Source organism: Lissotriton helveticus, chromosome 9 (assembly GCF_964261635.1).
Source record: "Lissotriton helveticus chromosome 9, aLisHel1.1, whole genome shotgun sequence".
In the NCBI taxonomy this organism is placed as follows: Eukaryota; Metazoa; Chordata; class Amphibia; order Caudata; family Salamandridae; genus Lissotriton; species Lissotriton helveticus.
Window position 1 is genome coordinate 1229183642 of NC_136070.1, and position 16646 is coordinate 1229200287.

General features: G+C 48.9%; 1 protein-coding gene across 1 annotated transcript in view; it reads right to left on the minus strand.

The window, feature by feature from the left end:
* The window catches only part of CHST13 (carbohydrate sulfotransferase 13), a 212699-nt gene extending 196896 nt beyond the window's left edge, over positions 1–15803 (minus strand). The window contains exon 1 of the mRNA XM_078661726.1: positions 15281–15803. Coding sequence (XP_078517852.1) covers positions 15281–15392 — 112 coding nt within the window. The 5' untranslated portion in view covers positions 15393–15803. The remainder of the gene's footprint in view (positions 1–15280) is intronic.
* Positions 15804–16646: the final 843 nt, after the last annotated feature.

Consider the following 16646-nt stretch of genomic DNA (forward strand, 5'->3'; position numbering starts at 1 on the left):
CTGCTCCTGTCACTCGTACACTTCTGTTTGCAGAACCCAGCTACCGCTCCTGTCACTCGTACACTTCTGCTCGCAAAACCAAGCTACTGCTCCTGTCACTCGTACACTTCTGCTCGCAGAACCCAGCTACCGCTCTTGTCACTCGTACACTTCTGCTTGCAAAACCAAGCTACTGTTCCTGTCACTCGTACACTTCTGCTCGCAGAACCCAGCTACTGCTCCTGTCACTTGTACACTTCTGCTCGCAAAACTAAGCTACTGCTCCTGTCACTCGTACACTTCTGCTCGCAGAACCCAGCTACTGCTCCTGTCACTCGTACACTTCTGCTCGCAGAATCAAGCTACTGCTTCGGTCACTTGTACACTTCTGCTCGCAGAACCAAGCTACTGCTCCTGTCACTCGTACACTTCTGCTCGCAGAACCAAGCTACTGCTCCTGTCACTCATACACTTCTGCTCGCAGAACCCAGCTACTGCTCCTGTCACTCGTACACTTCTGCTCGCAGAACCCAGCTACCGCTCCTGTCACTCGTACACTTCTGCTCGCAAAACCAAGCTACTGCTCCTGTCACTCGTACACTTCTGCTCGCAGAACCCAGCTACTGCTCCTGTCACTTGTACACTTCTGCTCGCAAAACCCAGCTACTGCTCCTGTCACTCGTACACTTCTGCTCGTAGAATCAAGCTACTGCTTCGGTCACTCGTACACTTCTGCTTGCAGAACCCAGCTACTATTCCTGTCACTCGTACACTTCTGCTCGCAGAACCAAGCTACTGCTCCTGTCACTCGTACACTTCTGCTCGCAGAACCCAGCTACTGCTCCTGTCACTCGTACACTTTGGATCACAGAACCCAGCTACCGCTCCTGTCAATTGTGAATTTCTGCTCACAGAGCCCAGCTAGAGGTATACCGCAGTGGCCAGGGTGCCTGACCCCAGACCACGGGGTTCGCGGTTCGATCCCTGGCGACGGCAGCAGGTTAGCCCAGCAACATGTCACTCTGGGCAATAGCTCGCTAACTCTTCCATACGGCCCCCAGTGCCGGGACGCTTCTACGGAGGTAGCTGTGCACTTTACAAATGCTGGTACTTCATTTATTATTTATTTACTGCCCCTATCACTCGTACACCTCTGCTCGCAGAACCCAGCTACCGCTTCAGTCACCCGTACACTTCTGCTCTCAGAACCCAGCTGCCGCTCAAGTCACTCGTACACTTCTGCTCTCAGAACCCAGCTACCGTTCCAGTCACTCGTACACTTCTGCTCTCAGAACCCAGATACCGCTTCAGTAACTCGTACACTTCTGCTCTCAGAACCCAGCTACCACCCCAGTCACTCGTACACTTCTGCTTGCAGAACCCAGCTACTGCCCCTATCACTCATACACTTCAGCTCACAGAACCCAGCTACCGCTCCAGTCACTCATACACTTCTGCTCTCAGAACCCAGCTACTGCCCCAGTCACTCGTACACTTCAGCTCACAGAACCCAGCTACTGCCCCTATCACTCGTAAACTTCTGCTCATAGAACCCAGCTACTGCCCCTATCACTCGTATACTCCTGCTCACAGAACCCTGCAACCTCTACCATCACTCACACGCTTCAGCTCGCAGAACCCAGCTACTGCTCCAGTCACTCGTACACTTCGGCTCACAGAACCAAGCTACTGCTCCTGTCACTCGTACACTTTGGCTCACAGAACCCAGCTACTGCTCCTGTTACTCATACACTTTGGCTCACAGAACCCAGCTACTGCTCCTGTTACTCATACACTTTGGCTCACAGAACCCAGCTACTGCTCCTGTTACTCATACACTTTGGCTCACAGAACCCAGCTACTGCTCCAGTCACTCATACACTTCGGCTCGCAGAACCCAGCTACTGCTCCTGTTACTCGTACAATTCGGCTCACAGAACCCAGCTACCGCTCCTGTAACTTATTCACTTTGGCTCGCGGAACCAAGCTACCACTCTTATCACTCATTGACTGTGCGTTTGCCTTTGAGCTTGAACAGCTCTCTGCTGTCCTTTGGCTATAGTGTGCTATACAAATACTGCATACATACATTGCATCCAAGAAAGGGCCACTCGTAACGAGAGCCTATATGTTGTATCAAAGCTGTGTGAGGTTTTATCTGCAGTTTTGTTTACCACAGACTATCATTCTTGACATATGATGACTTTGCATGTTAAAAGAGCACAGGGAATACAAATTACAAGTGAATGGGCACTTTGTACAATTTGGTCATTACAGTGCACTGAAATTATATGCTAAAGGCTTACAGCCTGATTCATCAACGGGCCGTTTTGCGAGCCCCTAATAGCGATTCATAGCGAATCGCTATTGAGGACTCGCAAAACGGTATTCATGTAGGAATTGCTAAATAAATAGCGATTCCTACACATTCCTTATTTGCGAGTAGCAAATTGCTACTCGCAAATAAGGAATAACTCCCCATTCATTCCTATGGGCCAAAAGGCCCATAGGAATGAATGGGGAGTATTCCTTAAATGCAAATTGGAACAGGTGTTGCGCACACACATGTCCAAAGGACATGTGTGTGTGCAACATGCAACTTAGAAAAATGCTTTTAAAAGCATTTTTCTAAGTTTTTGCTATTTACCGAGAGGTCTGACCTCTCGGTAAATAGCAGCCCGAAATTGCGAATTAGCAATTTAAAATTGGTTGATGAATTGCATTTAAGGAATCTCTAATAGAGATTCCTTAGATGCAATTCCTCGCACAATAGCGAATTCTGTAATAGCGATTATTGCATTTGGGATGATGAATCCCAAATGCAATAATTGCGCTTGCAAAGGGCCAGATTCTCAGAATCTGGCCCTTTGCGAGCCGATTTTCGTTTCATGAATCAGGCTGTTAGCACTTACAGCGGACAAGCAGTGTGTAGGAATAAATATTGGTTGATGCCTAGCCTGTGCATGTCATATGACCTGAAATGTAAAAAAAAAAGTAATTTGAATATATGATTTACACTTAAGTACAATTCCTCTACTGTCTGTTAAGTGTGTTAAAACTAGTATCTCAGCTTGCCGTTTCCCTATGTGTTTCTGTGTAGGCCCATACAAAACATTTTAATGCGATTAAGAAATTCACGAAATGTGGGAATTTAGCGTTTTGCAAAATGTTCAACCATTCAGAGAAGCACACTTTTGCAAATTATTTCCCACTGGACACTGATTTTAGGAGAACTAATCTGGCGGGAGCAGAAAATGTCTTGTGGGAGACATTTTCTCCTTGTAGTATTGATGGTGTAAATGTAAATGTAAATGTCGGAATTTGTAAAGCGCACAGCTACCTCCACCGGAGGTGTCCCGGCGCTGTCCGTATACCGCTTAGGAACCCTTCCTGGCTTTCCTGGGAAATGTCCACTCCTGGGCACCCCCCAGGTGCAGCCAGGCATCCCAGCGCTTTTGGAGCCATTGTGGAGACTAAGCAAGCTATTGCCCAGAGTTGCAGCGTGGGACCCATGATCAGAACAGGCACTGAGGCGAGAATATCCAGTCATTGGAATTAATGAGCCGGAGACCCGCTGAGGCGGGAATCGAACCCTGGTCCCTGGCCAGAGCTCTGCATCAAGGTCTGCCTGCTCTAATCATTGAGCCACACTTCTCCACCAAGTGTGTGGTGTGGTACGCCCTATATTGTTATGTGTATTTGTAGAGCGCACGGCTCACCCGGGGGTTATCCTGTGCTGAAGCAGGAGCTGCATGGGCCTAGCCAGGGCCGGGGTTAGGTGAGGAGACAGGTCCTCAGCTTCCTGTGGAATTCAAGAACTGAGGAGGATGCTCTGATGTGTAGGGAGGATGTCCTGGTGCTGAGGCAGGGGCTGTCTATGCCAAGCACCGGTAGGGACTATGAGAATCAATCAATCAAACATTTATAAAGCACGCTACTCACCCGTGAGGGTCTCAAGGAGCTAGATAGGGTGGGGGATGGAGCAGCTACTAATCGAACAGCCAGGTCTTGAGGAGTCTCCTGAAGGCCAGCAGGTCCTGGGTCTGTCGAGGCGGATGGGGAGGGTTTTGAATGTCTTGGCGGCGGGGTATGAAAATGACCTGCCGCCGGTGGTGGTTCGGCGGATGCGCGGGACGGTGGCGAGGGCAGTGGAGCGAAGCTGTCAGTTCGGGTATAGATGGTGAGTCGTTCGTTGAGGTAGGCTGGTCCAGTGTTGTGGAGAGCTTTGTGTGCGTGGGTGAGGAGCTTGAAGGTGATCCTCTTGTTGACCGGGAGCCAGTGCAGGTCTCTCAGGTGGGCGGTGATGTGGCCGTGGCGAGGGATTCCGAGGATGAGGCATGCGGAGGCGTTTTGTATGTGTTAGAGTCGTTTCTGGAGGTTGGCCGTGGTTTCCGCGTTGAGGGCGTTGCCGTAGTGAGAAGAGCCAGGTATTCAGCTTCTTGTGGACCTCAAGAAGTGAGGAGCCTTTGATGTGCTGGGCCACGGTGCTCTAGGCTTTAGGAGAGGGGTAGGAGAAGGTAAGACCCCCGGATCTGGTTCAGCGTATGCAGGGGTTGTCTGTGAGTAGGAGTGCGGCTGAGCAGACGTGTCTGGTGGGTTTGTGGAAGTGCATGCGGTTGTTGACTTTCATGGGCCAATGTTGTATAAGGCTTTATATGTATGCATGTGGAGTTTGAAACGCGCTCATCTGTGGACAGAGAGCCAGAAGTGTGGGGTGAAGTGATGTCAGTGCGGGTGGGAGGTTAAGGGCGAGCCCTCGCGTCCATTTTTCATGGCAGATGCCACTTAGGCCCAGATGTAGGTAAATCTGTTTTACCGACTCTAGAATACCGAATTTTACCGATTCGGTAAATCAGATGTAGGTAAAAATTCTGTAATTTTTACCAAATCTGTATGATTCGGTAATTACCGAATCGGTATTTACCGAATCGGTAATTGCCATTGATTCCTATGGGCCTACAGACCCATAGGAATCAATGGCAATTACCGAATCGGTAAATACCGATTCGGTAAAATTACCGATTTTGCAAGGGTGACAGGGTGTCGCTTTGACACCCTGTTGCACCCCTGATTTTGGCTTGTGTGCCATGTGACACACATACATGCCCTCAGGGCAAGTATGTGTGCCACATGGCACAGGTGTACATGCACAGATGTGCATGTACACAGGTATTCGTTATTTACCATGCAATAGAATTACATGGTAAATAACGAATCGGTAATGGCCTGTGGCACTGTTTTCAGTGCCACCTACATCTGGATTTACCGATTTGGTATATTTACCGATTCGGTATTTTACAGAATCTGTAAATTTACCGAATCTGTAAATTTACAGATTCTGTATATTTGAAGGCCCCTACATCTCCATTTGCAAATACCGGTTGGTAACGGCAAAAATCGGCCGTTACCAACCGGTATTTGCCGACCTACATCTGGCCCTTAGTGTCCCCAAATTGAACATACATTTTTGCAACAGTGTGCAACCTGTGCTTAACTCCGGTTCTAGTGCCTGCTACGGATGCTGCTAGTGGCACTGCTCAGGGCACAAGTCCTAAAAAAAGAAGTGGGGGGACGCTGACGTCACGACAGGAAGTGACGTCACGAAAGGTGGCTTGCACCATCAGACTCATTGCCTCCCCTCGCTCACCCCTTAGATGCGATTGCATCAGAGAAGCCAGCGCGTGAGCAGCGTTCTGAATGGGCTCCGATCTCGCCCCAGAGAGGCCAAAGAGTGAATGTGTGGCTCCATTTGGTCCAGTTATCGAGCTCCCGGTAAAATAAGTGGGGGGACGACGTTCACCCGCGTGGTACCCCGCCTCGAACCCTGGTCACGCTCATGTTGCTGCTGTGATGATAGATTTCGGTTCTTCATACAAAAGGCCTATAGACAAGCAGTCATAAATCTTCAAACCACAAAAGAGGCCACGTCCACTACCAGTAAGATGCTGCTGAGGTGAAAATAAACTGCTGAAGGTCCCGGGCGAGTGAGTGTCAGAAGGAATGCGAGGCATTCCGCTGGAGCGCTGCTGCAAGTCCGAGCAGAGAGCAGACGCGGGGGGGGGGGGGGGGGGGGGGGGGAGAGGGCAGAGCGCGTTCATTTGATGTCACTGTAAAGGCCGCGTGGGGTATTTCTGATTCCAGCAGAGGGTCTGTGGGGTCTCAAGGAGACCCCTCACCACGCTGATGTAGCTTGGAGCTAGCATTATTGTTCAACACCCAAGGGTGATTTTTTGAAAACATGCATAACTTACAACTCGCTTAAGTTACACCACGTCTCTTCTAAAGTTATGACTGCTGGGTTATTCACTAACGTTCCCTCTTCAAACTCGTGCAACATCCGACTGCCTTAAGACACAATTCTACGTGTGAGGATTGTACTATAAAATAAAGCGCCTATGAATTTTTTCATAGCATTAACAGGCACATGCATCATTTTTGGCTTTTGCAATTCCTTAATTGCGATTTTTAAGGAATCGCAATTAAGAAATCGCAAAACCCTATGCATGTAGAAATCGCTAAAAAAGTTGCGATTTCTAAACATTCCTTAATTGCGACTCGCAATTAAGGAATACCTTCCCATTCATTCCCATGGGCCTAGAGGCCCATAGGAATAAATGGGAAGACATTCTCAATTTGCGAATCTCAATTAGAGAATCGCAAATTGAGAATGCAATTTCAAGGGGGCTAGGGTGTCAAAAGAACACCCTGTTGCACCCCTGAAATTGACCCATGCACATATGTTCCAAGGTGTGGGCAACATGAAACTTTGAAAAATGCACAAAAGTGAATTTTTCAAAGTTTTTGCAAATTACCATGAAGTAAAACTTCATGGTAATTTGCTACTCCTATTAGCAAATCGCTAATTTTTTTACTTTGATGCATTGCATTTAAGGAATCTCAATTTGGGATTACTTAATTGCAATCGCAATTTAAGGAATCTCAATTTAGAGATTCCTTAAATTGCGATTTTTGCATTTGGGATGATGCATCCCAAATGCAAAAATACCGGTCGCAAAGGGGCAGATTCTGAGAATCTGCCCGTTTGCGACCGGTTTTTAGTTTGATGCATGTGGATGTATGTTGCTTATTTTGTAGAAATGTATGAAAAATGCCTGTTTAAGATTAAGAAATGTCCAGATTTTTAAATGAAGTGTAAAAATGCAATCTTTTCACATTTACAAAAAGTGTTTTCTCCAGTCTGCCCTTCTTCCTGCTCGCCTCTGTGAGATCCCGGGTGATGGGTACTCACTCATTCCCAGTTTCTGCTCCACCTGCATCTGAACCTTCAAGCTGTGGCTAAGTCCTGAGTGGATGCAGATCACACGTGTATGAGATTTCTCAAACACAGTCTTACTGAGCCAGACATAAGTTACTCCTGTTTACAGGTGTAAGTCAATCCTGGCAGTTCGGGATGGACTGTTTCCATGGTGAGCAGGGTCAAGCTGATTTGCATATGGCTGGGCCCAAACTGGATTGGTGTGGCGGGCAAAATAATGATTGATTAAGCCCAAATCTGTGACTGGGGGTGAATGTTTGACAATGTTCAACATTCCATCAATCATCTTTTTGTGTTGCACGTAAATGAATCCAGTGTCAGAACATTTTCTTCGTAAATCTGGATCTGTATACTCGGGCGATCCGATAAAATGGCTCAGTGAGTGAAGGCTCTCCGATGGCTAAGTGAGCAAAGGCTCTCCGATGGCTCAGTGAGCAAAGGCTCTCCGATGGCTCAGTGAGCAAAGGCTCTCCGATGGCTCAGTGAGTAAAGGCTCTCCGATGGCCCAGTGAGCAAAGGCTCTCCGATGGCTCAGTGAGTGACGGCTCTCCGATGGGTCAGTGAGTGAAGGCTCTCCGATGGCTCAGTGAGTGAAGGCTCTCCAATGGCTCAGAGAGTGAAGGCTCTCCGAAGGCTCAGTGAGTGAAGGCTCTCTGATGGCTCGGTGAGCGGAGGCTCTCTAATGGCTCATTGAGTGAAGGCTCTCTGGTGGCTCTGTGAGTGAGGGCTCTCCGGTGGCTCAGTGAGTGAAGGCTCCCTGATGGCTCAGTCAGTGTGCGAAGGCTCTCCGATGGCTCAGTGAGCGAAGGCTCTCCAAACGGCTCAGTGAGTGAAGTCTCTCTGATGGCTCAGTGAGTGAAGGCTCTCCGATGGCTCAGTGAGTGAAGGCTCTCTGATGGCTCAGTGAGTGAAGGCTCTCTAATGGCTCAGAGAGTGAAGGCTCTCCGATTGCTCAGTGAGTGAAGACTCTCTGATGTCTCGGTGAGTGAAGGCTCTCCAATGGCTCAGTGAGTGAAGGCTCTCTAATGGCTCAGTGAGTGAAGGCTCTCCATTGGCTCAGTGAGTGAAGGCTCTCCGATGGCTCAGTGAGTGAAGGCTCTATGATGGCTCAGTGAGTGAAGGCTCTTTAATGGCTCAGAGAGTGAAGGCTCTCCAATGGCTCAGTGAGTGAAGGCTCTCCGATGGCTCAGTGAGTGAAGGCTCTCTAATGGCTCAGTGAGTGAAGACTCTCTAATGACTCAGAGAGTGAAGGCTCTCTAATGGCTCAGAGAGTGAAGGCTCTCTGATGGCTCAGTGAGTGAAGGCTCTATGATGGCTCAGTGAGTGAAGGCTCTCTAATGGCTCAAAGAGTGAAGGCTCTCAAATCGCTCAGTGAGTGAAGGCTCTCTGATGGCTCAGAGAGTGAAGGCTCTCCAATGGCTCAGTGAGTTAAGGCTCTCTGATGGCTCAGTGAGTGAAGGCTCTCTAATGGCTCAGTGAGTGAAGGCTCTCCGATGGCTCAGTGAGTGAAGGCTCTCCGATGGCTCAGTGAGTGAAGGCTCTCCGATGGTTCAGTGAGCGAAGGCTCTCTGATGGCTCAGTGAGTGAAGGCTCTCCGATGGCTCAGTGAGTGAAGGCTCTCCGATGGCTCATTGAGTGAAGGAAGGCTCTCTGATGGCTCAGTGAGTGAAGAAAGGCTCTCCGATGGCTCAGTGAGTGAAGTCTCTCTGATGGCTCAATGAGTGTAGGCTCTCTGATGGCTCAGTGAGTGAAGGCTCTCTGATGGCTCAGTGAGTGAAGGCTCCCCAATGGCTCAGTGAGTGAAGGCTCTCTGATGGCTCAGTGAGTGAAGGCTGTCTGATGGCTCAGTGAGTGAAGGCTCCCCAATGGCTCAGTGAGTGAAGGCTGTCTGATGGCTCAGTGAGTGAAGGCTGTCTGATGGCTCAGTGAGTGAAGGCTGTCCGCAAGCATCACCGGCTCAGGTCTGCCTTCCACAGATGTGTGGTATGAAGCAGCAGATAAAAGACAAGGTATTATTATCGGTGACTCCAATGTCAAACTCCATTCACCTTTATCGCTCTGTAAATCGAATGGACTATTTCTTGGCAACTGTAAATTGTTTATTTAGCGTTTATGTGTTGCCCAGCATGCCACATTTAGTAGCCTCAAAGCACTGTAGAGGAGAGTGTAAAAGGGCATTGTACATTCCTTAGAAACGTGCAGTTTGGCCAGACCTTAGTGCTGTTCATGAAAACATTTATGTGTATGGAAGTATTGCTACAGGAGCAATCTTATTGCTACAGGAGCAATCTTATTGCTACAGGAGCAATCTTTTATATGCTCTGGTATTCCTTTGTGAATCAGCCCAAAATGTCCAATTCTCTATTTGTAAAAGCACAGTGTCAGTTTTAGGTCTCGCATGAGACAACCCATGCGCTGTCACTTGCGAGACATTTTGTTATCTTATAGTGGGATAAGAGTCTGCCCACTGCTCACCAATGGTTGGCCTTATTGTCACTCTCAATTATCTTGCTGCTCTTTGATCAGAGCATGCTGACTTCACTTCCTGTTCATGTGTTTGTCCCTCCCCTGGAACACGGCCCAAGTACTTGTGTTCTTCCACTGCTTGAGCTTTCAGAACAACTTTTTTCTTTTAGGTTAAACACTCCATCAGAGTGCATGCATTTGCAGGCTGTCTCCCTCATGTGCTTCTACCCCCTTCTCTCTCTGGTGTTGCGTGCGCCTACATCCACCTGTCCCTGTCCATGTTGTTGCTTTAACTCTCTTTGTTGTTGCTTCCCCCGCTTACTGTTCTGTGTGCTGTTGCTTTGCTGCTCCTATGCTCTGTTATTTCTTGCCCCCCGCACGTTCCTGTCCCTCTTCCTGTTGTTGCTTGCCCCCCTCACCCAGCTCTGTGTTGCTGCTTGTCCCCTCCCGTCCCTCTCTGTGTTGTTGTTTGGCCCCTCCCACCCTTCCACCCCTCTCCGTCTTCTTGCTTGCCCCCTTCCATCCTGCTATGTCCTGTTGCTTGCACCCTTCTACCCCCTCCTGCATTGCTGCTTGCTCCCTCTTGCTCAGTCCAGCAATGTTGCCTGCACCCTAAAACACCCCTGTCCCATCCTGTGTTGCTTGTCCCCTCACGCCCCATCCTGTGTTATTGCTTGCCCCTCCCACACTCTCACCCCATCCCATGTGATTGCTCGTCCCTCCCACCCACCTGCCCCACCCTGCATTGTTGCTTCCCCCTCCTACCCTCGCACCTCATCCTGAGTTGCTGCTTCCCGGTCCTACCCCCTCCTGTATTGTTGCTTACACCCTCCCAGCCGCCCGACCTACCAGAAAAAAACAAGCATTGACAAAGCCAATAAGTCTCATCGCGGCTGCTGAGAAGCAAGGCTGAATTTTGTTTTTTTAAAGTTCAAGGATGCAGCCTGCACTGGCCACATCTTAGCACTTGTCTTTTTATAACTAGCGGGATATATCAACAAGCTTTGTGTTGCACCTCTTCCAACCCTCCGACATGCCTCCTGCCTCACCATCCCACCAGCAATTAAGAAAATGCAGTATGACACGACCAGCGCCGGCCACTTCATAGAGTTTTTTTCACATTTTCATCCATGCTGCACAACAGCTCCATACTTTGAAACATAGCTAAAAACATGAACAAAGACAGTAGCTTGCATAGGTGATACCTATTGACTTTTCCAATGCTTGCTGTTTGCAGTTAATGTATATCAACATTTCAGGAATTCTGCAATGTTAGATGGTTTGGGGACAGTTCACAAAGGTATGTAAGAATACGTAAAAGAGTGCAACAGGAGTACTACTTTACATGGTTGTATGACGTTACAACGCATACTTTTACAATGCACACCTTTGCAACGCATTTTTTACAACGCAACATCCATTACAACGCATTCCATTACAACGCATGCCATTACAGCGAATTTTTAAAAACTACCTTTGCAACGCATTCCATTACAACGCATACTACCTTTACAACACATACCATTACAATGCATAACATTACATTGCATGTATGGTAACTATTGGAGAGTGTAGGGGTAAAAATTACTATTCTAACTCCAGGGGGTGCAACCGTAGGGTAAATGTTGGATAGTGTAGGGGTAAAAATTACTATTCTACCTCCAGGGGGTGCAACAGTAGGGTAAGTGTTGGATGGTAATGGTATGCGTTGTAATGGCATGCGTTGTAATGACATGCGTTGTAATGGTATGCGTTGTAGTGTCATGCGTTGTAATGGTTGCATTGTAATGGCATGCTATGTAATGAATGTTGTGTTGTAAAAGTTTCGTTGTAATGGTAGTGCGTTGTAAAAGTTGCGTTGTTAAGGTTGTTTCCCCTTTACATACTTACTGCCGTTGTGTAAAGAATCCACTGATGTGAAAAATTTTAAATCCACTTGGCGATGCAAGTCTAAGGAAATCTTTTCACACGGGAACAAGAAAGGTCTAAATGATATTTTAATAGTAAATCTTAAAGGACTCATCTTGAAAATTAAGTCACAATAGGTCTACGCCTACACCCTAGAATCAAACAATGAAACCTCGGGGGATCCTTGTTATTGGTGATGTAGAACTGTGTAAAGTGAACTATTTTTCTTTTCACTAGATGACCCCAGTGACACTTACAAGATCTTGCACAGTGCTTTGGCCTGAAGTGGCTCCTTCGTGCACAACAAAAACTAACAAACATTGGAAAAGCCTAGAGAACTGGCTTGCATTTTCAGTACAGACTAAAATATTGTTAAAAGAATCCTGCTGCAGAGAAAAAACAAAAGAAGGTTGGTTTCTGGATACAAGGCATCTTTGAAATAAAGAATTGTATGTGCCATACTTTTGAGATATAAAACAGCTATTCATCTATCATGCACTGTAATGCAAGCACTCCATAGAAAGGGGAAAGAAATATGAAACTTCCAATAGCATGAAGTGCGAGAGAAATACTCAACTGACCGGAGCTAAAGTCCACTCTCTATATATAATCTAAAGAATGTATAACACTACGTCTAGCCGACAGCTGCGTTGTCAACTCGGAGCTAGAAATGTAAAGAAGCGGAGTGACGTGACGTGATTTGCCTAAGATCACACCATGTGACGCAAGGAAACATAAAGTTTAAAAACTTTGGTTCTGAGCTAAATAGTTTAATGGCTATGGGTGCCCTTTATAAGAGCACATCGGTCGACTCTTCCAGGGCACAAGACATCTGCACCAACGCCATTCCTTTTGCCACCTGAAACGTATTTTTTTTCTGAAAGTAACTTTTTTAAATCATTCAAACAAAAGCATAGAGAGTCGCTGCTCGGGCGGGCACAGTTTAGTGATCAGAAACCGGGCACGCAGTCTCCGAGACATTAACCTCTGGACTTAGTCAAACAGAAACAAACGCCCCGGGGAGGGGGCAGCCGTGTGATTTATACAGCAGCGCAAGTCAACAATGTAAACGCATTTATCGCCGCCCCTTCGCTGGAATCTCCTGTCCTGGGGGTGGGCCAATGGAGACATTTCACTGACTAGCAGGGTCTGTAGCACTTCCCACCCACCCCACAAGGACGGGGAGAGGATTCCCTGAATATGTGTTCCTTTAGGGCACTTTAAATCTTCCGAGAACCACAGTTACAGTTTTTCTACCAGTCCAAATTCCTTTATGTTTGACCACAAAAAAAATGAAATCCAGAGAAAAGTGTGCAGTATTTTTGGGTTAAATTAAACTTAAAAGCCAAGGGGGTGGTGGGAAAGACCAGTGTAGTCTGGGGCGTGGGGGGTTTGCCACCCGCACTAGGGCATTAAGCTTGGCACTTCTTTAACCCAATGCTGTACATTCTGTATGCAGAAACGTATTATTTTCAGAGTATCTCAACATTTCCACTGTCAAAATCGAGCAGTTTGTGCTGGGTTGTCAATGGAGCCCCGCAAAAGACTCAGTTACTAGCAGTGCCCACCAGGGCGCTTCCTTAAGGGGGCCAGGGCTGCCCTCCCTTCTTTCACACCCCTATGGTGCCAGGGGTGCCCCTGCTCCTTACCCACTCCTGGGGAGGCAGGAAGTCTGATGCCCCTTGCCCATTCAGGAGCTACTTCCCCTTACCCATGCAGAGATGTCTCTGCCTCTTACCAGTACCAGGGTTCCAGAGGCGCCACTGTCCTAGCTCACCCAGGGGTGCCAACAGAAGTGCCCGTCACTCTACCAGTCATATCCAAAGAAACACCATCATGCCAGGGCTGGTCAGATGTAACCTACCCTTGCTCATCCCAGGGGAGCCCACGGAGGTGGCGCTCCTTCTACCAGCAATGTCCAAAGAAGCACCACCATGCCAGGGCTGTTCAGATGTGCTGTACCCCTGCTCATCCCAGGGGTGCCCATGGAGGTAATGCCACCCTTCCTTATGCCAGTCGTGCCCTAAGAAGCGGCTACACTTTACCAATGCCAGGGTTATCCAGATGCACAACATGAAAACACTTCCCACATAGGCTCAAAACAAAAACACCACCACTCCAATTAGTGCGGATAAGTGCTTGAGCACCCCACATAGGTAGGCGCTATACAAATGCTACTATGCAGCACAATGTTCTTCTGCCCTTGTCCATGCCAGGGGGTGTCCACAGAGGTGCTGCTACTCATCACACTGTGCAGACGTGCTGCGAAGACACCCCTAAGCCCGTGCCAGGGTACCCATGGGTGCTGCCTTACATTACCAATGCCAGGGGTGCTGATGTACATACCAGTGATACGCTTGCCTGCCACTGTTCGTCCAACCTTCTACAAATATATGGGAGTCGTTTGTTCCCACGCCCGTGCCGCGGTGACCGGACGTACAGCTGACCCCACTCACCAGGAGAACCCAGAAACCCGCTGCCTTAGGCCTTCTAGGGTCGTCCATATATGTTGGTGCCCCTTGCTCAGTGCTTTAAATGGAAATGTAGAAGTGCGGGTACTCACACTCTTCAGATTAAATGTTTGCTCCTGAGAAGTGCCAGTACTCTCCCATTAAATGTGGTGCACAACTGTTGAGAAGTGCCGTTACTCTCCCATTAAATGTGTTGCACATGTGCTGAGAAGTGCTGGTACTCTCCCATTAAATGTGCTGCACAAGTGCTGAGAAATGCCGGTACTCTCCCATTAAATGTGCTGCACATGTGCTGAGAAGTGCCGGTACTCTCCCATTAAATGTGCTTCACAGGTGCTGAGAAGTGCTGGTACTCTCCCATTAAATGTGCTCCACATGTGTTGAGAAGTGCCGGTACTCTCCCATTAAATGTGCTGCACAAGTGTTGAGAAGTGCTGGTACTCTCCCATTAAATGTGCTGCACATGTGCTGAGAAGTGCTGGTACTCTCCCATTAAATGTGCTGCACAACTGTTGAGAAGTGCCGGTACTCTCCCATTAAATGTGCTACACAAGTGCTGAGAAGTGCCGATACCCTCCCATTAAATGTGCTGCACAAGTGCTGAGAAGTGCTGGTACTCTCCCTTTAAATGTGGTGTACATGTGCTAAGAAGTGCTGGTACTCTCCCATTAAATGTGCTTTACAAGTGCTGAGAAGTGCTGGTACTCTCCCTTTAAATGTGCTGTACATGTGCTGAGAAGTGCTGGTACTCTTCCATTCGAATGAAAGAAGTGCAGGCACTCAGTACCGGACAGTAGCTGCCCATTTAAAGCACTGCCCTCACTTACTCCTGCCCGCTGGGATACCCAGAGTGCGTGTTGTCTCTTACCCATGCAAGGCACGCTCAGAAGTGCCGCTGCCCTTCACACGTGGCAGGGGTGCCCAGAACTGCTGCTACCCCTTGCACGTGCCAGGCATGAAGATAAGTTCCGCTGTTCCTCCCCAGTGCCTACGTGCACACAGTGCTCGAGCCCTTTACCCGTGCCAAGTAGGGGTGGTGGAGTATGTGCTGCCCTTTACCCGTGCCAAGGCGTGGAGAGGTACAGGCGGTAAGGCTCTCCCTTGCCCATGCCAGGAGCCAGTGCCCTGCGGTACCATTGACTGGAATGCCCCGGGCGAACAGTGCGTGGCAGCAACTTACCTGGGTTCAGATGGCTCTGGAAGTAGAAGATGACCAGAATGAAGGAGCCCAGACATGTGGCCAGCACCATCACCTTGTTCCTCCTCATCTTCTCCATGCGGCTCGTGCCCATCTAGGGAGCCCGGGTCCTGGCGGCGGGCAGGCAGAGGGTGCTCATCCCCCCTGGGTCCCTGCCAGGCTGGGCTCCCCTCTCTGCGCCTTGGTCACTTCCAGCAGCAGCGGCGGCTGCACGGGCTGAAGCACCACTGAGCGCGAGCTCCTGGGTAACAGCAGCCCACAAAGGGCTGTACCAAGTCTGCCAGGGGGCGGGAGGGGCGTGCTGGGAAATACCAACATAAGGGGCTTCCGACCTCCCGTCACAGAGGCATCAGGGGCTCTGAGGGGGGAATAGGCATGGCTGGGGACAGTCCTCGCAGGGGTCCAGGAGAGAAAGGGATGGCGCGCATGCCAGCACCCCCCGCATGGATGTGTGGTGCCCCAGCCCCTCAGCCCCCTGCTGGAGGCTGCTCCTGCCCTTTGTGCTGCTGAGTCCTGCCAGCTGCTGGAGTCTGGCCAGCTCTCGGGGAATGGGACATTGTTCCACTGCAAATACAAGGACAGGACGGACCGAGGAAGAAATGCAACAAGCGAGAGGGGACATGGACATCGCATACTTACTAACTCCCTATTTCGGAGACCGACCCCCCTCTTTTCAGTAACAAAGGATGACATTTCTCAACTTTTTAAACCTCGTTTCTTCGGCAACAACTCCTTCGGCAGTGCCCCTCAATGGGCGCGTAAAATTAGCCACACTCACTTTGTAGGTGCAATTTTTATATTTATTTCAAAATGTCGATACGTTTCGACATTCTTGTAAATATAACTGACCTTCCTCTGCTCGTGCATGCTTAACAAACCCTGAGAAATCAGCATAGTTGAACATGGTTTCAGGCCACATGGGTTGCCTTCAGCTAGTCCTGCATCTTAGTCGCCGGACCGTTGGATTCTGGGGTTTGTAGTTTCTCTAATGCGGTTAAAACCGTGGGGTTACAAGTCACATCATACACAGTGCCGCTGCCTAAAACACAGGACAGGCGATGGGGTCTCTCCGTGATGTAGTAGGGCCAGTTGGTATCTCTGTTATAACTGCACTGCAGTCCTGTGGGCGCCAAGACCGAAATGTCATGTACCCTCTCTCTAGTTCACAGCTTTCCAAACTTTTCATGTTGGTGACACACCTTTTTGTGAAAAAAATTTCAGGGACACGGTAACGCAAGGAAGTGCAGCGAGCGAGCCCGAACCACCTATGGTGGGTTCAGGCCCCACACACAACCCCTCACACACCCCTCAACAGACACACCACCACACAGACACACCACCCCACACA